Source organism: Salvelinus namaycush, chromosome 27, assembly GCF_016432855.1.
Source record: "Salvelinus namaycush isolate Seneca chromosome 27, SaNama_1.0, whole genome shotgun sequence".
Lineage (NCBI taxonomy): Eukaryota > Metazoa > Chordata > Actinopteri > Salmoniformes > Salmonidae > Salvelinus > Salvelinus namaycush.
The window spans coordinates 33678081-33702955 of NC_052333.1; the positions used below are offsets into that span (position 1 = coordinate 33678081).

The following is a 24875-nucleotide window of genomic DNA, read 5'->3' on the forward strand; positions in this document are numbered from 1 at the left end:
CTGGACACAAGTCATGGAAGCTGAACATGTCCCAGTTCTTCCATTGCCTGCATACTCACCAGACATGTCACCCATTGAGCATGTTTGGGATGTGAATGACAGCATGTTCTAGTTTCCGCCAATATTCAGCAACTTCGCACAGCCATGGAAGAGGAGTGGGACAACGTTCCTCTGGCCACAATCAACAACCAGATCAATTCTATGCGAAAGAGATGTGTTGCACTGCATGAAGCAAATGATGGGCACACCAGATACTGACTGGTTCTGATCCAGGTCACTACTTTTTACATTTTTTAAAGATATATGTGACCAACAGATGCATATCTGTGTTCCCGGTCATGCGAAATCCAGAGATTAGGGCCTAATGAATTTATTTCAATTGACTGATTTCCTTATATGAACTGTAACTCAGTAAAATCTTAGGTGGTGATATATTCCCGACAGGATGCTCTCAATGGTGCATCTGTAGAAGTTCATGAGTGTCTTAGGGGCCATGCCAAATTTCTTCAGCCGCAGCAGGTTGTAGAGGCGCTGTTGCACTTTTCAGGTGCATCAGTGATGTGTACGCCAAGGAACTTCAAGCTTTTGATCATATCTACTGCGTCCCCGTCGATGACGATGTAGGCATGCTCCCGCTTCTGTCTCCTGTAGTCCACAATAAGATCCTTCCTTTTTATTGACGTTGAGGGACAGGTTGATTTGATATTTTAAAGGGCAACTGCACTTCCTGATTCGGCCTCATTTTAGATTTGTCTCTTTAAGAAATGCTAGCAGCCATGATTCAATTCAAACGGGAGTTGATTCCGGGGTGTGGTTTGGATGCGGGTGTCTCTTGTCTGTGTTCGCAGGTGTGAAGAGTTAGCCAAATGATTTAGCCAGTTAGCCTCAGCCGGCTGGTGTGCGACTGCGGCGAAGTTGACCTATTGACCTTTTACAATGTAGTCCCATGTACATTGTGTAATTTACTGATGGTCCCTAACTAGCCCCATAGGGATGTCCAACCAAATTGACCGTTGGGAATACGATCAGGTCGCGATTGCAGCTGCGCTCCGAATTGATGATTACTTGGGTGCTGAGGGCATGTGGGCAGGATTACAATAAACCCAACCCATAGAAAATTTTTATGGTACCCTGCATTCCATGACATACAATCTTTTCCTATCATCTCACAAATCTTAGTTTTGGACGAGACTGACTTTATGACCAAGATGATCCTATTTACACATTATACTAAACTTTGACACTGGAATAAATATTTGACTCATACCAATGACACGTAGGCCATTTTTTTTTAAACGAGAAGTTGCTTTTTAGGGATAGTCGCTCTTTAAAGCTGCATGTTCCAGCAGAGGTGCAGTGGTATGTGGTAGCTAAGCCCTTCTGTCTTCCCCGGGGGCTGTTGTTGTGATGAGTTGATCTACCTGCTGAAACGGATGGATGGAGAAGTGCCATAGCACACTACCAAGAAAAACACTGGAAAGAAGTTGGATAAAGACATAGTTTAGAAAAAGAAATGCTCTGCTAGAAATGGTAGTATGAAATTAGGGAGACGTTGTGAGGATAGATGAACTCCATTTAATATAGGTAAACATTTTGTTGTCGACTCATAAAAGGACTGCTGTTTAGTCTGGAACGCATAGATAGGACGCTTACGTCTGACTTGACACCCCACTCGTCTAGTAGTTTGCATATTGTACACTTTATGTTGAATCTGTCTATTTGTACCTGTCCCTGGAGAGAGACCCTGCGTGTTTGAACAGACCAACACATTTTTTGTTACGGACACGAAATCAAATGCTTCTGCTTCGTCTGATCGTAAGTCAGTGGTTCTAATGGTTCAGTGGGTTAGAGCAGGGGTTTTTCTAACTATACCGGAGCTAGCTTGTCAACTAATTATCAAGCCCCTTGACTACATGAATCAGGTGAGCTAGTTCAGCGCATCAAAATCCTAGTCCCGGGGACCCAAATGGGTGCACATTTTTGTTTTTGCCCTAGCACTCACACACCTGATTTTCAAATGAAGAGTGAAGTGTGTGAGCGTTAGGAGGGGGGGCAACCTTTGAGTCCCCAGGACCAGGTTTGATTTGGATTCCCACATGACTAGTCTGTAGATTGTCTGTCTGTAGAGCATCGACAGATGGACTATCCAATTAAAGTGTTACCACGTCTGTTAAACGCATATTAATCATACTTCAAAACATAGTAATTATGCAACAGTGACCTATGAGGAATGCACGTCTGGCATCTGTTTTGATTTGACATACAGTACCAGTCAAAAGTTCGGACACACCTACTCATTCCAGGGGTTTATTTTCTACATTGTGGAATAATAGTGAAGACCTCAAACTATGAAATAACATATATGGAATCATGAAGTAATGAAAAAAGTGTTAAACAAATCAAAATATATTTTATATTTGAGATTCTTCAAAGTAGCCATCCTTTGCATTGATGACAGCTTTGCACACTCTTGGCATTCTCTCAACCAGCTTCATGAGGTAGTCACCTGGAATGCATTTCAATTAACAACAGGTGTGTCTTGTTAAAGATTATTATGGCAAGAACAGCTCAAATAAGCCAAGAGAAACAACAGTCAATCATTACTTTAAGATATAAAGGTCAGTCGATCTGGAAAATGTCAAGAAATTTGAACGTTTCTTCAAGTGCAGTCGCAAAAAACATCAAGCGCTATGATTAAACTGGCTCTCATGAGCATCGCCACAGGAAAGAAAAACCCAGAGTGACCTCTGCTGTAGAGGATACGTTCATTAGAGGTACCAGCCTCAAAAAATGCAGCCCAAATAAATGCTTCAATGAGTTCAAGTAACAGACACATCTCAACATCAACTGTTCAGAGGAGACTGCGTGAATCAGGGCTTCATGGTCAAATTGCTGCAAAGAAACCACAACTAAAGGACATCAATAAGAAGAAGATACTTGTTCGGGCCAAGAAACACGAGCAATGGACATTAGACCGGTGGAAATCTGTCCTTTGGTCTGATGAGTCCAAATTTAGATTTTTGGTTCCAACCGCTGTGTCTTTGTGAGACATAGAGTAGGTGAACGGATTATCTCTGCATGTGCAGTTCCCACCGTGAAGCATGGAGGAGGATGTGTGATGGTTTGAGGGTGCTTTGCTGGTGACACTGTCAGTGATGTATTTAGAATTCAAGCCACACTTAACCAGCATGGCTACCACAGCATTCTGCAGCAAAACGCCATCCCATCTGGGTTTCGCTTAGTGGGACTATAATTTGTTTTTCAACAGGACAATGACCAAGCACACCTCCAGGCTGTGTAAGGGCTATTTGACCAAGAAGAAGGGTGATGGAGTGCTGCATCAGATGACGTGGCCTCCACAATCACCCGACCTCAACCCAGTTGAGATGGTTTGGGATGAGTTAGACCGCAGAGTGAAGGAAAAGCAGCCAACAAGTGCTCAGCATATGTGGAAACTCCTTCAAGACAGTTTGAAAAGCATTCCATGTGATGCTGGTTGAGAGAATACCAAGAGTGTGCAAAGCTGTCATCAAGGGTGGCTAGAATCTAAAATATATTTTGATTTAACACTGTTTTTGGTTACTACATGATTCCATATGTGTTATTTCATAGTGTTGATGTCTTCAGTATTATTCTACAATGTAGAACATTTTGAAAAATAAAGAAAACCCTTGAATGACTAAGTGTGTCCAAACTTTTGACTGGTACTGTATGAGAGAGCTCAGGTTGTACACCTACAGGTTTGGGGAAAGGTGATCACAACACAGTGCTATGTTCTGATCTTTTGATCTCTAGTGCTTCTTGAAACCACCCCCCCCCCCCTCCCAATTCCTTCCGCGAAGAGTAGGTAGGGCCCTTTAGTTAATGCCACCTCCCAACACGGAGAGCTGTAACAGAACAGTAATCACTATAGCTGTTGACGGTTATTTGAGTCATGTGTGGAATAGTACTGGGATTCAAAAGTGACTGTACCTGTATTGCTTTGTTTGGAGTTCTCTGCACATTCTGAAGGCGATGGCGAAATAGTGATTCATTTCAAATGAATTTGTCCCATAAACCTGTGACATTCAAGCTCAAAGGGAATGTAACAAATAGTTACATCCACAGTAGTATCACAGTAGGTTTGGCCTGGCATCATTTGAAACCTGTTGACTTAGTGACCTTTAGCTTTCAGCAACTCTTCATTCACATTGTAAACACAAACTAATCTCTGGTTAAACATCGTTGCAATGTGTGTAAGTTATTTTTTGCGTCCCAGTATACATTTTAGGTTGCACAGTCTGAAAGAAAATTGGCCCACCACACAATGTATAATATATATATTTGTCAAATACCAATGTACTAACTATACACAAGAAGATGTATACAGTTTTTGGGCCATCATTGTTACATTTCCCAATCAATGACACAAAACCCAGCCACTGACACACTGCTGGTGAAGCATTCAGCCTAGCTTTTTTTTACAGTACACCCAATTCTGCATACCTAAAGTTCACCTCTATGATTTCCATAGCTCGCCTAGATAATCACCACCTCTTGACAAAACATTCCTTCATTAAAACACTGCCATGATTGGTCAATGACTATCATTAACTTGTGCCATTCTGTTTGTCTCCTACCTGTTAGGTCTCTGGATGCTTCTGCTGTTCGCAGTAGTCCTTTAAAACACTCTGAGGGCTCTGATTCAGAAATTCAGCAGATAGTGGCTGATCTGGAGTCAGACAGCGAGATGAAATTATACCGTTCCACTCTCATTATAAGACCCTCTCCCACCCACGGGGGCATGGATGAATCAAAACAGGACTTCCGCAAAGTCTCCCAGGTCACCGACAATGACACCACAGACCACACTGAATACAGTGTGGACTACAGTAAAAGCACTATCACTGACCCCGATAGAACTGAAAGTGACCTAGATCCAGTGGTACCAGAATACAAATGGAGTGACCGGTATGAGGGGGTGCAAACCACTTTTGACCCCACAGGGGTGTCCTGGCGCCCTGACTCTCAGTCGGATGAGTCAAGAGTGTCCACGCACAATGTATTCTACTCCTCCCTGTCCCCCTCCCTCCCTGTGTACAGACAACACCTCGCCTCCCCCGGGCCGCCATTCCAGGAACCTGGCCTGTCCTCCCACTCCTCGAACATGCCCGGTTCCCCCGGCAACGGTCACTGGCTGAGCGACAGGAGCGAAGTTCAGCTGAGCCATGAGAGTAGCGAGCCAGAAACAGGCAGGGGGAGGAGGAGGGAGTGGGAAGAGGAGGAGGAGCTAGCCACTGCACCTGCAGGACAGAGAGAGAGAGGGTTAGAGCAAAATAGTAGGGCGGGAGAGTCTGTGGCAAAGAAGATAAAATCAGGCTGTGATCCACAGTCGCTCCCAGTCTCAAACTTCTCCTCGGCAGGTCAGTCCATTGACGACGTGGACTACAGCAGAGACAGCAGTGACTTCTTCTCTGGGGTGTACAAGGCCACACTCGTGGAGCTGCTCCCTGACCCCTCCTCGGACCCTTCCCCCTCTTCCTCTCCCGTGACCCCTGACCCAGGCTATCACGGTGATATGGAATGCCTGGTGGACACCCTGAAGAGCATGAACCCTATCCCGGTCCAGAGGCAGAGGAGCCTGCGTGGGTCCACTGCCCCCTCCATTTTCTCCTCCCTTTCCCCTATCGTGGAGGATGCCCCCTGCTCCACCCCCACCAACACCAAATCTCCCCAGGTGCCCACTGGGTCTTCGCTGGAGGTCTCTAACGACCGTTACATCCTGCCCGCAGACCTGGGCCTCAACCGGGGTGCCCCCAAAGAGATGCGCTCCCCTCTGGAGATGATGAAGCTCCAGCAGCTCCAACAGCAGCAGGAGCAGCAGGCTGGGGACCACCAATGGGACCGTGGAAGCCTCAACCTCCCACTCCGAGCCTCGGCTCTTAACAGCATCATCGTGAGGAAGAGCTCCTTGGGCAGTGACTCATCCTCAGAGCACTCGCCGTCCCCCATACTAAACGGAGGGAGCAACAACCAGTCTCCAAGCCCCTCGCGCCTGGACAACTCGTTCCTCTTCTCCAGCTATCGTTCAGCATCGATTGATCAGCCACAGGAGAACGGCAAGGCCCATAGCCCAGGCCAGCGGCCCTCTCTGTTCCGTACGGGCTCCCTACCGGACATAGGGCCTAACCAGGACCGCATGAGCTCAGGGGTTGGTATGGGCATGGCCGGTGGGCCTGGGAGCGGACTTGGATTTGAATCTGGAGCTGGAACCGGAACTGGAACTGACCCTTCAACCCCCTTCCGCTACGAACGTTTCTCCTCCCTCATGTCTGGCTCCTTAACCGGACACAACACAGACACCAACTCTCGAATGAGCAGGCCCCCTCCCCTCCCTAGCTTCACCTCTACCCTCGGAAGCCTTGTCAGTCCCACAAGCTCATCTCTGGACATCCACAGGTCGTTCGCCAATTCTAACGACTCCCAGTCCAAGCTCAGCCCGGGACTGGGTGGTATGGGCTCTGTGGGCTCTATTGGTCTGGGTCTGCAGAGGAGCTTCAGTAACGAAGGCCTGAACTCCCCACTGTTCAACACGGGGTCCGTCCATGGAGGGTCCGTCCATGGAGGGTCTGTCCATGGAGGATCTCACTTCAGTCCAGAGCCAGAGAAGAACCTGGTGCCCAAGTATAGAGCTTTCCCCGATGCCTATGTGAGTACTGACCTTGGGTTTAATTTAGCATTGGTTTAGATGCAAGGTTTTAGTTGGAAAAGGTTTCAGGAAGTGATTGTGTGAATACTGGGATCATTGGGATGGTAAAAGGAGTGTGATAGGATTCATGACAAAGTCTTATGGGAAGGGGTCTAGTACAGGGGGAATAGGGGCATTTAATAGGACTGCAATTGGATTGGATTTGTCTTGGACACGTATTTCACCATCGGCCTCATGACACATTTTTTTTTAATATGTTTAGTGAGAGATTGTGAGAACACAGTGTGAGAGGAGAAGAATATAGGAGGGATGGGAAGAAATGGAACTCAGCCTAAGTTTTCAGGATGTAGATGTTTTACATGCCTACCGAGCATTTTATCATTCGTTTACATGGGCGTTTTGAAGAACAGATGAGTTTAGGAAGCGATTACGTGACAATCTGATTTGAGAAAAGGTGCAAATTACCAGTGTAGTCCTGATTTTCTACCTTTCACTTACTGAGTTCCACCACGGTGATGCCGATGCCCTTTCTGAATGAAAGGGTGAGGGCGGTGAAATGGTACCGGAGGCTGATGAAACGCAGTAGAGCCATGGCTAGATGCATTACATCAGCCACAGTATCCGCGCTCCCCTCTCATGTAGCTACTAGCTCTTCCCGTCTGCATTCATAATACACATGTTCAGTTCTCTAATAAACACAGTAACAGAAAACAATACAGGTGAGCAAAGAAAAGCGGGAAACGTTTTCATAAGAACTCCTACAGACAAGGAAGTCGCTGCTTGTGTGGCTAGGGTTGCCGTGGTTACCGGGCATGCGGGTTAAGCCAAAACACAATTCAGGACGGGTCATGCCAACACACACATTCACCCAGGCACGCATGCCTCACACACCACTCAATATGCCTCGAGGATTGGATAACACGCTGAACTCATGACGAAACACTTCATTGGTTCTTCCACAGAAGAACATGGCACATACCAATTAACGGTTTCACAATCATTCACTATGGCTCGTTTTTACAGTTTACGGACATAGCAGGAGTTACAACATCCAACAAGGCCACATCTGTACGTTCCCTCCTAATGACATCGTCAGGCATATTTCAGTCACACAGGTGCATGTACATACTGACATTAGGATATACTGAGCACCACTCATCCAGTGGAGCTTTACCTTACACCATTCGACCGAGATGTTGACACTTATCCTATGCAAACTGTGTTTTGCAGAGTTGGCACGGTGCACGCGCGTTCTATTTGTGTGCTGGTCGGGATATCTAATAACCCTGCCTCCCCTCAGGCCACAGGTAGACCTGAGCAGCTCATGTTTCTGTCACTGAGACTATTATTGACCCTTTCACCATGTGATTTGGCTCCTCAATGGAACTGACCTCAGTTATATAGGTCGAATCCTTATATACATCTGCATGTGAGATCCACATGGGGGACTCAAGTTGACATTGATCTATGATTTATGCAAGAGTTTCTGGGCGTGCAGAGCCTAGATCTCAGCTAAGAATTCGGACAGAAGTCACAAGGGCAGTTCAGTAACCTGTAATGCTGGTGGCTATCTGACCTACATGAACGCTAAGTCACCAGAACAGGTACAGTGAGTGGCCTGTTATCATGTGGGTGTTGCCCGGGCAAGTGTTTGGAGACTGTTTTCCCCGCCCACTGTTGGCTTTTACAGCCTCATCCTGCTTTCCTTCTGCCAACAGAGAGGAAAAGGGAGGGTGAGATGGAGAGAGAGACAAGCAAAGGGAGAGTGAGACATCAAGAGAAGGAGTGATAGAGATGGGAGCGTGAAAGAGAAAGTCCAACACACGCACAGACACACCTATCAAAACACAACGGTTTGAGTTTCTGGGGAATTTGAATATACACGATCTTAATAAGATGTGTCTATGGCAACAGGCCTTGGACACACTGTACATGTATGTCTGTACATATATGACATGAATAAAAGCTACCCATCCAGATAGCATTAGGGGCATAATTCATCTTGGCACAGTGTTATCTGTTCTCGGCAGCACTTATCCACCCAGCGATCGAATCCTGCTTGGGCTGACACACCTCGTCTTTTCATCTTTCGTTTACCTCAACTTTGACCTTTGCTTACTGGTGGATCTGACAGAGCTGAGTCGACAACCTGGCCCAGGAGAGGAGGGAGGGAGGGTGGTGGAAGGTGGGAAATGATTAAGTCTTCTCTGTCTTTCCCCCGCTCTTCCGTTCATCTCTCTTACACAAGTCTGTGCACAGTCTGAACGTATCGTGCTGAGCCTGCGAGATGTAATCTGTAAGCACATTTCCAGCCTGCAGTGCTTGGCTGGAGGTTGACACTCGGGAGGTGGAGAGGCGTGGGTACATGATGGAAGTGACAGCGTTCTAGGGCTGTGACAGTGCCAGTATCGCAACACCAAGCAGACCAAACTCTTTGGTCCTTTAAAAATCTGCTGTATGTAAAATATTGTGAGCTATAGCTTGGAAAAATAAATACATGTGACTTTGGATGACAACATAATGATGTTTGTTTCCAACATTAGGGCTGTTTTCATAAAGAAGTGAAATCCACTTCGTGTTTGGTTTCCTTGCCACGATACTAAAGAGTATCGTCATACAGGTATCGTCCTGGACCTACGAGCGTTCGCTCAATTAATCAGAGACACGGGGAGAGAGACGTCAAGAATGGGATGTGCTGTACTATAGTTAAAGACAACCAGTTTTTTTTTTTTTTTACCTTTTTATTTATCTAGGCAAGTCAGTTAAGAACAAATTCTTATTTACAATGACGGACTACCAAAAGGCAAAAGGCCTCCTGCGGGGACGTGGGCTGGATTAAAAAATAATAAAATAAATATAGAACAAAACACACATCACGATAAGAGACAACACAACACTACCTAAAGAGAAACTTAAGACGACAACATAGCAAGGCAGCAACACATGACATCACAGCACGGTAGCAACACAACATGACAATAACATGGTAGAAACACATGGCAGCAGCACAACATGGTAGCAGCACAAAACATGGTACAAAAATGATTGGACACAGACAACAGCACAAAGGGCAAGAAGGTAGAGTGAACAGTAAATCACGCAAAGCAGCCACAACTGTCCGTAAGAGTGTCCATGATTGAGTCTTTGAATGAAGAGATTGAGATAAAACTGTCCAGTTTGAGTGTTTGTTGCAGCTCGTTCCAGTCTATCAGCTGCAGCGAACTGAAAAGACGAGTGATCCAGGGATGTGTGCTTTGGGGACCTTTTAACAGAATGTGACTGGCAGAACGGGTATTGTATGTGGAGGATGAGGGCTGCAGTAGATATCTCAGATAGGGGGGGTGAGGCCTAAGAGGGCTTTACAAATAAGCATCAACCAGTGGGTCTTGCAACGGGCGTACAGAGATGACCAGTTTACAGACGAGTATGGAGTGAGGTGATGTGTCCTGTAAGGAGCATTGGTGGCAAATCTGATGGCCGACGGTAAAGAACATCAAGCCGCTCGAGAGCACCCTACCCTCCGATCTATAAATTACGTCTCTGTAATCTAGCATGGGCAGGATGGTCATCTGAATTAGAGTTAGTTTGGCAGCTGGGGTGAAAGAGGAGCGATTACGATAGTCTAGATTTAATTTTAGCCTGCAGCTTTGATGTGTGCTGAGAGAAGGACAGTGTACCGTCTAGCCATACTCCCAAGTACTTGTATGAGGTGACTACCTCAAGCTCTAAACCCTCAGAGGCAGTAATCACACCGGTGGGGAGAGGGGCATTCTTCTTACCAAACCACATTACCTTTGTTTTGGAAGTGTTCAGGACACGGTTAAGGGCAGAGAAAGCTTGTTGGACACTAAGAACACTTTGTTGTAGAGCATTTAACACAAAATCCAGGGAGAGGCCAGCTGAGTATAAGACTGTATCTGCATATAAATGGATGAGAGATCTTCCTGCTGCCTGAGCTATGTTGTTGATGTAAATTGAGAGGAGCGCGGGGCCTAGGATCGAGCCTTGGGGTACTGCCTTGGTGACAGGCAGTGGCTGAGACAGCAGATGTGAATGTGCCAGGATTTCATCATGTACCAAGCAGTACATGCCTGACTTGATTAATGATGATGATCATCATGATAATTATTACAGTTGTGGGCACTAAAAAGTCGAGGTATTGGCAGAACAATTGTCACAATGCATGTGTAACGTGCCACTCAAGCGTATTTTACCGATGTCACAAAATCCTGGACTACTTTATAGTGTTTTAAAAAAAACAAACATGTTAGTGCCCACAAATGTATTCTTAGTGTTTTTCCATAGTCCCTCAGTCACATTCACTGTAGTCACATGGGTTGTACTAGGGTACGGATGTTAAAATCGCTCAATCTCCCGTTGGCGCCCATTCAAATTAGCCCCAAGGGTGCCTTGTTAAATCTTGTCAATTCTCTTAAATGAAATACCATGACTTTTCTCATTAGCTGGGAATGTTTGAAATGTCTGAAACTATAAAAATATAGAGAGTCGCACACTCCGTATAGAAACTCCCAGTAATTTATTGGGTAAAACACCAACATTTCGGCATCACTGTGCCTGCCTTACCCAATAAATTACTGGGAGTTTATATATGGAGTGTGCGACTTTATTTTTATAGTTTATTCGCCGTTAGTCAGCACCTCCAAATAAATTGTTTTTCTGGGTGTGTCCCAACTCATGTTTTTTTTATTTGAAACGTCTGATACGGGGCGGCAGCGTAGCCTAGTGGTTAGAGTGTTGGGCCAGTAACCGAAAGGTTGCTTGATCGAATCCCCGAGCTGACAAGGTAAAAATCTGTTGTTCTGCCCCTGAACAAGGCAGTTAACCCACTGTTCCTAGGCCGTCATTGTAAATAAGATGTTCTTAACTGACTTGCCTAGTTAAATAAAGGTTAGATAACAATATCACCAAAGTATGTTGTATTTTATCAACCTACTGCATACCCCTTCAAAATATAAATGCTTGTGTGCAGGGTGTGCTATTAGCGTGCTAACACTCATTAAGACAGACGTCGAATAACTGGCATTGCTGGCGTTTACTGGTTGATATTGAAGTAACTTTTGTGTGTAATGGAGTTGACTGGTGTAATGGAGTTGACTGGTGACTATGACATGAATATATATCATTCATGATGTTTGGATGGAAGCTATAATCCAGTTATAATATATATATATATTTTAACTATTTGTGTCGTTATTGCTTGAATTCAGGCTTGGCTGCACTGCTTTCATTGGGGAAAGATTGCTTCCGTACTCTGCCCGTCCCAGCTTGTATGAATTTTCGGTAAAAATGTCACTTTGCCGTGTGGACCTATGCCTGGTATTTCAATTAACATCACATACTGATGTCTCACTACTATTGTGTGGGTTATAGTCATTATATAACTCTTATGCACTGAGATTACAAAACATGAACACTTTCCTAATATTGAGTTGCACCCCCTCTGCCCTCTTTGCCCTGAGGACAGCCTGAATTTGTCGGGGCATGGACTCTACAAGGTGTCAAAAGCGTTCCACAGGGATGCTGCCCCATGTTGACTCCAATGCTTCCCACAATTGTGTCAAGTTGGCTGGATGTCCTTTGGGTGGTGGACTTGAAACACAAGGGTAACTGAGCGTGAAAAACCGATGCGTCTGGCACCTACTATCAAATAAAATTGTATTTGTCACATGCGCCGAATACAACAGGTGTAGACCTTACAGTGAAATGCTTACTTACAAGCCCTTAAGCAACAATGCAGAAAAACAAGTGTGAAGTTAAAAAATTATTAAAAGTAACAAGTAATTAAAGAGCAGCAGTGAAGTAACAAAAGTGAGGCTATATTCAGGGGGTACTGGTACAGAGTCAATGTGCGGGGGCACCGGTTAGTTGAGGTAATATGTACATGTAGGTAGAGTTAAAGTGACTATGCATAGATAATAAACAGAGAGTAGCAGCAGTGTAAAAGAGGGGTCTGGGTAGGTCTTTGATTAGCTGTTCAGGAGTCTTATGGCTTGGGGGTAGAAGCTGTTAAGAAGCCTTTTGGACCTAGACTTGGTGCTCCGGTACCTCTTGCCGTGCGGTAGCAGAGAGAACAGTCTATGACTAGGGTGGCTGGAGTCTTTCTCTGACACCGCCTGGTATAGAGGTCCTGGATGGCAGGAAGCTTGGCCCACTGATGTACTGGGCCGTACGCACTGCCCTCTGTAGTGCCTTGCGGTTGGAGGCCGAGCAGTTGCCATACCAGGCTGTGACGCAACCAGTCAGGATGCTCTCGATGGTGCAGCTGTAGAACTTTTTGAGGATCTGAGGATACATGCCAAATATTTTCAGTCTCCTGGGGAGAATAGGCTTTGTCGTGCCCTCTTCACGACTGTCTTGGTGTGTTTGGACCATGATAGTTTGTTGGTGATGTCGACACCAAGGAACTTAAAGCTCTCAACCTGCCCCTCTACAGCCCTGCCCGATGAGAATGGGGGCGTGCTCGGTCCTCCTTTTCCTGTAGTCCACAATCATCTTCTTTGTCTTGATCACGTTGAGGGAGAGGTTGTTGTCCTGGCACCACACGGTCAAGTCTCTGACCTCCTCCCTATAGGCTGTCTCATCATTGTTGGTGATCAGGTCTACCACTGTTGTGTCATCGGCAAACTTACCACCTGGGGGCAGCTCTTCAGGAAGTCCAGGATCTAGTTGCAGAGGAAGGTGTTTGGTCCCAAGGTCCTTAACTTAGTGATGAGCTTTGAGGGCACTATGGTGTTGAACACTGAGCTGTAGTCAATGAATAGCATTCTCACGTAGGTGTTCCTTTTGTCCAGGTGGGAAAGAGCAGTGTGGAGTGCATTAGAGATTGCATCATCTGTGGATCTGTTGGGGCGCTATGCAAATTGGAGTGGGTCTTGGGATTCTGGGATAATGGTGTTGTGAGCCGTGACCAGCCTATCAAAGCACTTCATGGCTACAGACGTGAGTGCTACAGGTCGGTAGTCATTTAGGCAGGTTACCTTAGTGTTTTTGGACGCAGGGACAATGAAACATGTTGGTATTACAGACTTAGTCAGGGACAGGATGAAAATGTCAGTGAAGACACTTCCCAGTTGGTCAGCGCATGCTCGGAGTACACGTCCTGGTAATCCGTCTGGCCCTGCGGCCTTGTGAATGTTGACCTGTTTAATCTTGGCGCACAGATCCCTTTAGCGGGATCATTTTCGTCAACATCCGCTGAATTGCAGAGCGCCAAATTCAAAAGAAATTACAAAAAATATTTAATTTCATGAAATCTCAAGTGCAATATACCAAAACACAGCTTAGCTTGTTGTTAATCCACCTGTCGTGTCAGATTGTGAAAATATGCTTTTGTGTGAGTTTATCGATCAGTAGACAAAACATTACAAACAGCTAGCAGCAAAGTAGCTTGGTCACGAAAGTCAGAAAAGCAATAAAATTAATCGCTTACCTTTGATCTTCGGATGTTTGCACTCACGAGACTCCCAGTTACACAATAAATGTTCCTTTTGTTCGATAAAGATTATTTTTATATCCAAAAACGCGCCAACCAAATGGAGGTTATGTTCAGTAATCCACAGGCTCGTGCAGGTCATGAAGGGCAGACGAAAATTCCAAATAGTATCCGTAAAGTTTGTAGAAACATGTCAAACGTTTTTTATAATCAATCCTCAGGTTGTTTTCTAACATAAATAATCGATAATATTTAAACCGGACGGTAAACTATTCAATACAAGACAGAAAGAAAATGTCGAGCTACCACTTTCGCACGCATTAACTAATCGAAGGACATCTGGCAGGGACAGAAGTGTCCTGATTTGATAAATCTCGCTCATTTTTCAGAATAAAAGCTTGAAACTATGTCTAAAGACTGTTCACACCCTGTGGAAGCCATAGGTAAAGGAATCTGGTTGATATCCCTTTAAATGGAGGAAAGGCAGGCAATGGAACAGGGATTTTTCAAAATAAGAGGCACTTCCTGGTTGGATTTCCTCAGGTTTTCGCCAGCAAAATCAGTTCTGTTATACTCACAGACAATATTTTGACAGTTTTGGAAACTTTAGTGTTTTCTATCCTAATCTGTCAATTATATGCATATTCTAGCATCTGGGCCGTTTACTTTGGGAATGTTATTTTTCCAAACATAAAAATACTGCCCCCTAGCTTCAAGAGGTTAAATGTCTTGCTCACACCGGCTGCGGACTGCGGGATCACACAGTCGTCCAGAACAGCTGGTGCTCTCCTGCATGTTTCAGTGTTACTTGCCTTGAAGCGAGCATAGAAGTAATTTAGCTCATCTGGTAGGCTTGTGTCACTGGACAGCTCGCGGCTGTGCTTCCCTTTGTAGTCTGTAATAGTTTGCAAGCCCTGCCACATAAGACGAGCGTCGGAGCCGGTGTGGTACAATTCAATCTTAGTCCTGTATTGCCTGCTTGAAAGCGGCAGCTCTTCCCTTTAGCTCAGTGTGGATATTGCCTGTAATCCATGGCTTCTGGTGTGGGTATGTACGTACAGTCACTGTGGGGATGAAGTCATCGATGCACTTACTGATGTGGTGTACTCTTAAATGCCATCGGAAGAATTCCTGAACATGTTCCAGTCTGTGTTAGCAAAACAGTCCTGTAGCTTAGCATCTGCTTCATCTGACCACTTTCTTATTGACCAAGTCACTGGTGCTCCCTGCTTTAGTTTTTGCTTGTAAACAGGAATTAGGAGGATAGAATTATGGTCAGATTTGCCAAATGGAGGGAGAGGGAGAACTTTGTATGCCTCTATGTGTGGAGTAAAGGAGGTCTAGAGTTTTTTTTCCCTCTGGTTGAACATTTAACATGCTGGTAGAAATGAGGTAAAACGGATTTAAGTTTCCCTGCATTAAAGTCACCAGCCATCGGAGCACCGCCTCTGGATGAGCGTTTTCCTGTTTGCTTTTGGCTGTATATATCCTACCCCGTTCAAAGGCACTGATCTTTTGTCTTGCCGATTCACCTTCTGAATGGCACACATACACACACAAGCCATATCTCAAGGCTTACAAATCCTTCTTTAACCTGTCTCCTCCCCTTCATCTACACTGATTTGAAGTGGATTTAACAGGTGACACCAATAAGGGATTATAGATTTCACCTGGATTCACCTGGGGCAGTCTGTCATGGAAAGAGCAGTATGTGTTATGAATTATGCAGGTCAATTGTCTTTAGCGTGGACTAGTGTCCTTCACAACTATTTTCCTGTCGCAGACTGAAAAGGCTCCGCACATAAACAATCTGGATAAATACCGCAGTAACTAACACTCAATCACCTTTGACAAAAGGACCTTGGCAGCGCTGTGTTGTAACCAGACAGCTGACGACACGAAATGATGATCCCTCTATTGTGGGACTGCTCACTTCGTCTCTCAGCAGTTTCAGTCACTTTTTTTCCTACCCCCAAAGACAACACAGATACACGTTGTGTGTTTAATGACTGTACAAGTTGACTTCCGGCTTACACAACGCACCTGCAGCATTTTGAATACGTTCCGTACAAGACTCTCTTGACTATGGCTCACTGAGTCTGGAAAGGCATCTCCCTCCGCAAGCCAAGATGCAAGAACAAAAGAGGATGAACCTTTATTTCCTTATAATCTTCAATTGCACTTAATTACATTATTTTATTGATGTTGGCACGTCTCTCCTTTGATACATTTGACACGGTTTCAGTTTGTTGTTCCAATGTTGGGATTTGAAATAGGCTATTACTTTTCAAACATGCGCCTGAGATGGAGGTGGGGGTTCTTAGACTAGAGAAGACAGTCTAACAGTCATTCTGATCCTACCTGTCTTTGTGAAGCCCTGAAGCATTGTAACTTGTGACATAGCACAGTGACAAAAATGGGGATGGGGGGGGGGGGGGGGGCTTTTCCCTATGAAATGGCAATGGCAAAGCCAAGGTAGTATCGGAGGTCTTTTAAGCTGTGGCTCAACCCTCCCCTCGGCTCATTTTCAAGTGAAGTCGACCGGTGTCCTGTTACTGTTTTGAATGCTCAAGCTGAATGAAGTCGAGGGCCACTTTGTTATAGTTCAAGACTCATTTAGCCACAAACGTTTCAGGGTGCACTGGAAAGGCAGCAAGTCTTACTAGACAGTCATGACAGGATAAGCAATGTGTAGATTGGAGCAGCAACAAATTCTGTTCATAACCTGAATATGATATGAAAGTCCTTCCTACTTCCTGGACCATGTCCCATGCTATTTTAGAATGGCCTTCAAGATTGTCTTCAAATTTATGAAAATGCGGTCACATAAGATATATGTAAAATTCCATTTGTATTCAGGGATTCATTTACTTCTACCTGATGGCTTTCATTAAGGTTTTCGATAAGTGGTTTCTTTTTGTCAACAAAAGCCTTCATAGATGGCATTGGGTTGAAGTAAATTAATCCACTAATACGAATCGAATTGTACTTATATTAATTGACCGAGTTCATGAATTCGATGATGTTATTATGAAGGCCATTCAAAAACAGGATTGGATATGATCCAGGAAGTAGGAAGGACTTTCATACCATCTTTGATTACAGAGTGTAAAGAGATGTAGAGGATATTTCCTATGAGTTCCTACTGCAAAGAGTCAAGCAGACATTTGATACCCTAATGACTTGCACATAAAGAGAGAGACACACACACACACACGCACACAAAACAAACACAAACTCTCTACCTGTCCATCCAGAAAGGTGAAGGACTACAGACCACAGTGTGGACACATCGCATTCCAACTACATGCCACTAGTACATGTCATTGAGAAACAGGTGTAGCCAAGGAATGTCAAGGTCTGGTAGGACGAGAACATATGACACACGAATGCATCTTTCTCACTTCCCTCTGGGAGAGGTTGTTGTGCTTTCAAAATGGCCGCTCCCCTCTCCGCGTCTTCCTCAGAACCCGTTCTCCTAGACGAAGGAATGCTGAAATTGTTAGGTATGTGTGTCCTACTGGCTGAAATAAGGTGAAATAGATAAACGGTAGTAAATCACTGCAAAGAGTATTCCCACTTTTGAATGGTTAATTGTGTTGACAAAAATACACACACACACACACAGTAGTTTGTTGTTGTCTGTCTCATGTGAAGTTGATGTTTGCATTCTCTCAGGGAGTAATGGGACATGGGTGGCCTTGTGTGTGTTAATCAGTAATTGCAAAACGGGTTGACAGGGTGGCTGGGGTTTTTAGATTGAACATTTCTGTAGTTGTTTGGGTACTGTTGCTGCAGTAGTTGAGATATTTTGAGGTTTGGCATGTTTAACTATTTAGATTCCAATCCCTAATGTGTTGTCCAAGACCAGTTAAACATACTGTAGAAAGTCTAGTGATGCACTGTTCATTTTTTTTCAATAAAATACATTTGAGTCATTTAGCAGATGCTCTTATCCACAGCAACTTACCCGCATTCATCTTAAAAGATTGATAGGTAAGATAACTATGTGCTATTTATCGTGGTTTGATAAAGTATGACATGACTAGATGGCTGTATTCTCTGTGTGTCTGCAGCTCACCAAGGAGAAAGAACATGGAAAGCTCAACCCTCGGCCAGGAAAGGTGAGTGTCTGTCTGACTGTGAAACAACATCGTCTTTGTCCTACAGTATACAATTTGTCCTGAAGTAAAGGTCAATGTCCCATTGCGACCTTTTTTTAGATGTAATGAAGGATGACTGCTCACCAGGTTAGCCACCATGTTAGCTGTTTTTCACCAGGTTAGCCACCATGTTAGCTGTTTTTCACCAGGTTAGCCACCATGTTAGCTGTTTTTCACCAGGTTAGCCACCATGTTAGCTGTTTTTCACCAGGTTAGCCACCATGTTAGCTGTTTTTCACCAGGTTAGCCACCATGTTAGCTGTTTTTCACCAGGTTAGCCACCATGTTAGCTGTTTTTCACCAGGTTAGCCACCATGTTAGCTGTTTTTCACCAGGTTAGCCGTTAGGATTAATGAGGATAATTCAAAGTGAATTAATGGCTTCGCACTTCACCGTACCCCAAAGTGACGGTTAGTTGCCGAAGGCAAGTAATTAAGGATGAGGAGACCGATCTCATGTAGAGCTGAGGAAATGAGATGAGTATGATTCCATTCAGATTCACTCAGCCAAACATCGTTCTCGATTTAGGCTGTTGAACATTTGGATCAATATATCACATCTGTGTGGAAGTGGAAAGAAAGCCATTGTCTTTTTTCCAATGCACACTTAGTGGTTTGGACAATATTCCTGAAAGCCCAGTTCATTCACTATAGTCCTAACATACTACAGTAGGGGTTCCCAACCTAAGGGTCGCAACCCCAGCATAGGGTCGCCAAAGCTTGCAGTGCTTGATTTGAGAGAAAATCAAATCATAATCAGTGCATAATTTGTAAATCGGGAGGTTCCGGAACAAAAAGTGAACAAAAGAGGGGGGTGACCTGGGCAGCTCTGAGGTACCGGAAGCAGAAAGCATTGCATGCATATCATCGCATTTGCGTAGTGGCATAGAGCTGTAGAGGCAAGGCATTTTAGTAGCCTAGAGTCTGGGAAAAATGTGCCCTTTTTCTGCTTTCCAGTTTCACTGATTTACCCGATGATGAGCAGCTCACTCACTGGTGATGGCCAAAAACCAAAAACCTCTCTCTTTTTTGTTTAACGAAGAGGCAACTCGAATGAACTTTGATCGCTTTTCTTCAAAATTTCCGTCAGGATCCAGGTCAAACATTGGGCGTACTTGATCAGCATGTTTTAGTTTTATTGTTGGTTACAGTTTCAAGTCTCTCGTTATTAGCCATTCACAATTACTTCCTCGTTGGCAGAAGTTACAACCGTGCCGTGCCAATGCTTTTGTGCTCCAGTCAATCGATCCTGTGCTCAAACAATTTCTGTGGTATTTAAATGACTGTGGTATTTCAACACTGAGTAACACTAGCTACATACCTGCCCTATTTGCCTTTTGCCATTAAGATTATGAAACTAGATAAATGTCAAGCTTGCTCCTGCATGCTCCAATTAACTTTTCTCCGTCAACATGGAATTTGTCATGGCACCTACAGACTTGCTTGACATTTAGCTCCGACAGGTTCTGATTTAAGAGCCTGGCTGTGATACACAATAGCATACCTTACCTGAACGTTCACATGGCTAACGACACAAAGCGCCGTAGCTAAGTTGCGTCACACTCTTTTTGCTGTTTGCTGCCTCCAGTGATTGAGGAAAGAGCTGGCTAGAGTTAGCCTGGTCATTAGATTAGTTTGTTCCTTTAATATACAGTAAGAAGTGGCGGGCGCTCAACAAACATGAGTCAACTGTGCAAACCAAAAAATGACATCATCGTAGAAAAGAAACGGGCGCGAACCTCGCTCACCATTTAAAAACATGTTGTTTTATTTGAGCGACTATTAAAAAGCTTGACATTCCCTTTTACAATGGCCTTCGTCAGAACGTTTTCATGTACGTCAGAGATGTTGGCTAAAGCACAAACAAATCTAGCGTCCATGCTAGGATGGAGCGTGGTACAGTATGCTCTTTTAAGTTGAGCATCTCTTATGAAATGGTGCTGTCTTTTCCAGATGTTCATCTTTGACCAGCCAGGGATGTGTGGCCAGCGGATTGAGGTGCGGAGTGATGTCATTGATGCCACACCCTGGCAACTACAGGAGACCATCTCGATCAGGGTTGTCAGGGGAGGGTAAGTATTCAAATGCACGCTCGCTCACTCGCTCGCTACTGTAGTTAGAACTGCTCATGGACTTTAGACTTGAGGGGATGCACACACCCACACACATAGGTATATGACATGAAGGGACACACACACACACACAGTCAGTTGTGAACAGATAGACAGTGGATGTAATCACCTGTTCCAAAGCACCTTTATGTGCCCTGGAAAAAACACAGAGCCACGGAGAGAGAGAGTGTCATTGGTGCCTATATTTTACTGCCCCCAGCAGCAAACAAAATCAAAGGTCACACTTTTTCCTCGTGTCACATGTCACTTCCACATATTTGGCCCAACCTCAAAGCAAGAAACCATATTTAAACTATCCTGTCAAGATTATTAAAGTATCTCCAATGCTGCCAAATCATGTAGATCTTGAATGCCCCCTTATCACCCGCTGAGATACACGGAACTGAACACCAATGTCTGAAATTGGACACGCTTTAAGCAGTAATCCACACACACACACTAATCCATAGAATTATGATAAAGATAATTGTAGTATGATCTCAACCAAGTACCTAGTAGTAATACACACTATAATAATTGTATTAATCCAGAGAGGGAATGGATTATTTATTCTAGGAAATGGATCAAAGGCATGCAGTCCATCACCTGCACTGGGTGCGAGCGCTGCAGAGGGAATCTTTTACGTCTCTCACACCCATCCCTTTCTCTGTGCTGCTGTGACCTTTTCGAGGAGATCTTTGGAGAGGGGACTAAGATATTGGCATGTTCTATTGCAATATTTGCATATCTGTCTACCTGTCTCTCCCTCTTGTTATAATTTGCCTACTCTAAAATAAATGAAAATAGTCTCTCACAACCTATTACTGTACACTTTCTTAGAATAAAAGGTCCTATCCAGACTTCGGTCGTCAGTTGAGTGGTGTTTCCTCTGACACATTGGTGTGGCCGGTTTCCGGATTAAGCGGGCTGGTGTTAAGAAGCGTGGTTTGGGACCTCCAGCGGTCTTAAGGCATTGCATCGGCCCGCTTGAGGCGTCACTACAGCCCCGGGTTTGATCCCAGGCTGTGTCACAGCCGGCCGTGACTGGGAAACCCATGAGGCGGCACACAATTGGCCCAGGGTCATCCGGGTTATGGGGAGGGTTTGGCCAGCCGGGATTTCCTTGTCCCATTGCGCTCTAGCAACTCCTTGTGGCGGGCCGGGGGCCTGCAAGCTGATTTCGGTTGCCAGTTGTACAGTGTTTCCTCCAACACATTGGTGCGGCTGGCTTCTGGGTTAAGCGAGCAGTGTGTCAAGAAGCAGTGCGGCTTGGCAGGGTCGTGTTTTGTAGGATACATGGCTCTTGACCTTTGCCTCTCTTGAGTCCGTACGGGAGTTGCAGCGATGGGACAAGACTCTAACTACAAATTGGATATCACGAAAAAGGGGTAAAAGTAAAAAAAATAAAATAAAAAGTTAAATAATATAGAAGCATGGTGTGGCGGGTCATGTTTCGGGTGACACATGACCCGACCTTCGTCTCTCCCGAGCTCTTTGGGGAGTTGCAGCGATGAGACAAGATCGCAATTGGATATCACGAAATTGGATAGACTATCCTCATGTCTTCCATGTAGAACCTATGATTATGAATGATTCAATGTATTGTGAACACTTGCATAACTGGAGAGATATTTATACTTACCCTTTCATATCTTGGGCAGTGACACCCGTGCCATCCTCCGTGTGCCAATGTAGAGATCTACTCGTGTGTCTGTTTGTTAGAGGAATGGTCAATATATTCCCCACCCGTGCCTGTTTAAATCACTACTGAAATAGGTCATGCATTGTGTTCAAATGAATCTTGTTCAGACCATGGACCCTTACTTCTCATTTTCCTGTCTTTCCATTCCTCTCTTCAGCTGGGTCTTGTATGAGAAGCCCAACTTCAAAGGGGAGAAGATAGCTCTGGACGAGGGGGACATAGAGCTCACCTACCCCTTCGACGCCCCTGAGGAGGACGAGGAACAACAACGGGAGCAAAATGGAGTGGACGGGCAGAAGGAGGGAGGAGAAGAAGTGGTGGAGGCCAAGCCGGCCAGGAGGTTCATCATAGGATCAGTACGAAGAGCAGTCAGGGTAAGAAGAAGAAGTCACAGATTACTGTTATGATAAGCCATAGCATTGTTTTTCAAACCAGGCCTTTTTGAGTAGCCGCTAATTCCAAAGGCTTTAGGCATGTTGGGTTCTAAATTCTTGTACGAATCCAGTCAGACAGGAAGCTCAGGCTAGATTTTTTACACCCAGACTGGAAGTTGCTGCTGCATAGCACACATACAATTCACACAAGCATATATTTATACCTTCCGATTAGGCAGATTCTTTGTTGCTGGGTAAGAACTGAGTCGGTTCCTCCTATTGGTATTATCATGGCCCAGTCCAGAACCTGTCTCTCTGTGTGTGTGTGTGTGTGTGTGTGTGTGTGTGTGAGAGAGATACGTCTACAGTTGGAATATTGTTGAGATGGGCCCCTCTAGCCCCGCCCTCCCAGAGGTTTCTTCTCTCTTCAACTGTTGTCCTCACCTCGATGTTGTACTCCACGTCTCTCCCTGCCCTAGTTCCACAGGAACTAGCCTGACCTTACCAGGAACTGAGACTCAACTGTGGCCCTTCACTTACCTCAGAAATATTAACATAAAACAATAACACATCTGGACATACAGACACTTTCTGTACTCCCCTTGTCGCTGCATTAACACTTTCCAGCTCCAACATCATAGCCAATAACAATTACTACTAATAAGCGGATTATGCAATTATAAATGAACTCATTATGCAACTAAAACGGGCTCAAGACAAATAGTCAGGTTGATGGATGCCACAAGGCAAGAGTTATGCCACTCTGATTAGGTGTGGTTCAGTAGATGTGTTGACAGACTCTGGCACTCTTACGGATTGCTGCCTCGAAATGCCGTCCTCTTTGTTAGAGCCTGTATCACAAATGCGCTTCTCTCTGTGAAACTAGCAGCCCCTAGTGTCAAAGTACTATACTTGACATTTCTCTCTGCCCTCCACAGGACTACAGTGTGCCAGAGATCAGTCTGTTCCCAGAGGAGAATGCCGAGGGGAAGAAGGTGACCTTCAGAGACACGTCAGATGACGCCAGGATATTCGGCTTCCCCATCAAAGCCAACTCTATCATCATCAACGCTGGACTGTGAGTAACAGAGTCGGCTCTGCCAACTACTTTTCAGGAGGAAAAGGATAAACCTTTTATGAAAGTAGATGATTATATTTTTTATATTGTTTATTTTGTCGACATAATGACATGGTTTTGTGAGGTCTATCTTCTGTTATGATATCCCTGTTCTGATTTGGATTTTCTCTCTTCAGATGGCTGGTGTACCCTCAGCCTTTTTTCCAGGGCGTACCACGTGTCCTGGAGGTGGGGGGGTTCCCCAACCCTGCAGCCTGGGGCGTGGAACAACCCTACGTGGGCTCAGTGCACCCTCTCAAAATCGTAAGAATCCCCTCCACCTCCGGAACACCTTTCACCTTTCTAGAATTGTACAGACAATCAGGACAATGTACACGGTATAGATTTACTAGTAGATCTAGTAGACTACACATTCCCATGCAACGTCATTTTACAGGGGAACAATGTATTACAGATGACATTTGTTAAGATTTTAATTTTTCTTTTACAGGGTGAACCGAGAGTGGAGAAACCCGGTGAGCCAAAGGTAAGAGATCCGGCAATGCTATGGCCATGATACGGAAATGAAGGAACAAGCCAATCAAACAATCAAATCAATTTAATTACACAAACGCGAAGCAAATGATGCGTGTTTTTCCCTGTTGTTTTTCCAGCTCGTGCTGTATGACAAGCCTTACTTCACTGGGAAGAAGAGGACGATCTACACCAACATGAGAGACTTCATGACCAGACTGGATAGGCAGCAGACTGCCTTCATGTACAGCCCTGGATCCATCCAAGTACAGGGAGGCTGGTGAGTAAACTGTGCGTGCGTGTGCGTGTGCGTGTGTGTGTCTTACTTCCTGCATCTCATCCTCTGTCTCCCTGTACTTGTAGCTGGGTGGGCTATGAGAAGGAGGGTTTCCGAGGCCATCAGTATCTGTTGGAGGAGGGAGAGTACCACGACTGGAGGGTGTGGGGGGGCTGCGATGCCGAGCTGCGCTCTGTCAGAGTCATACGAGCGGTGAGTGGGCCATACCATCACGTAACACCCCCATCTCTGTCAGGACCTTGTATCCAGCTGCTGCAAGAATGATCATGTCCTAACTGGCATGTTTATCATACACTGTTGAAAGCTGTGCTCCCTTATTGATGTCACTTGTTAAAACCACTTCAATCGGTATAGATGAAGGGTATGAGACGAGTTAACACTGGAACCGCTGGGTGTCGATGGACGCCTCCCTTCAAGCTAATGAGCAGTCATTCTGATTGCAACATTCTAACAGTGTAACATTTAGAATTTGTATTTTATTTCAAATAACACAATA

The 24875-nt window shown here is 44.9% G+C and overlaps 1 protein-coding gene across 1 annotated transcript in view; it reads left to right on the top strand.

Annotated features, from left to right (window-relative positions):
- Positions 1–4675: 4675 nt before the first annotated feature.
- LOC120022118 (beta/gamma crystallin domain-containing protein 1-like) overlaps positions 4676–24875 on the top strand; it is a 31394-nt gene continuing 11194 nt past the window's right edge. The window contains exons 1-9 of the mRNA XM_038965959.1: positions 4676–6688; positions 18218–18265; positions 20257–20375; positions 22274–22490; positions 23429–23568; positions 23745–23871; positions 24059–24094; positions 24222–24361; positions 24445–24571. Coding sequence (XP_038821887.1) covers positions 4730–6688; positions 18218–18265; positions 20257–20375; positions 22274–22490; positions 23429–23568; positions 23745–23871; positions 24059–24094; positions 24222–24361; positions 24445–24571 — 2913 coding nt within the window. The 5' untranslated portion in view covers positions 4676–4729. The remainder of the gene's footprint in view (positions 6689–18217; positions 18266–20256; positions 20376–22273; positions 22491–23428; positions 23569–23744; positions 23872–24058; positions 24095–24221; positions 24362–24444; positions 24572–24875) is intronic.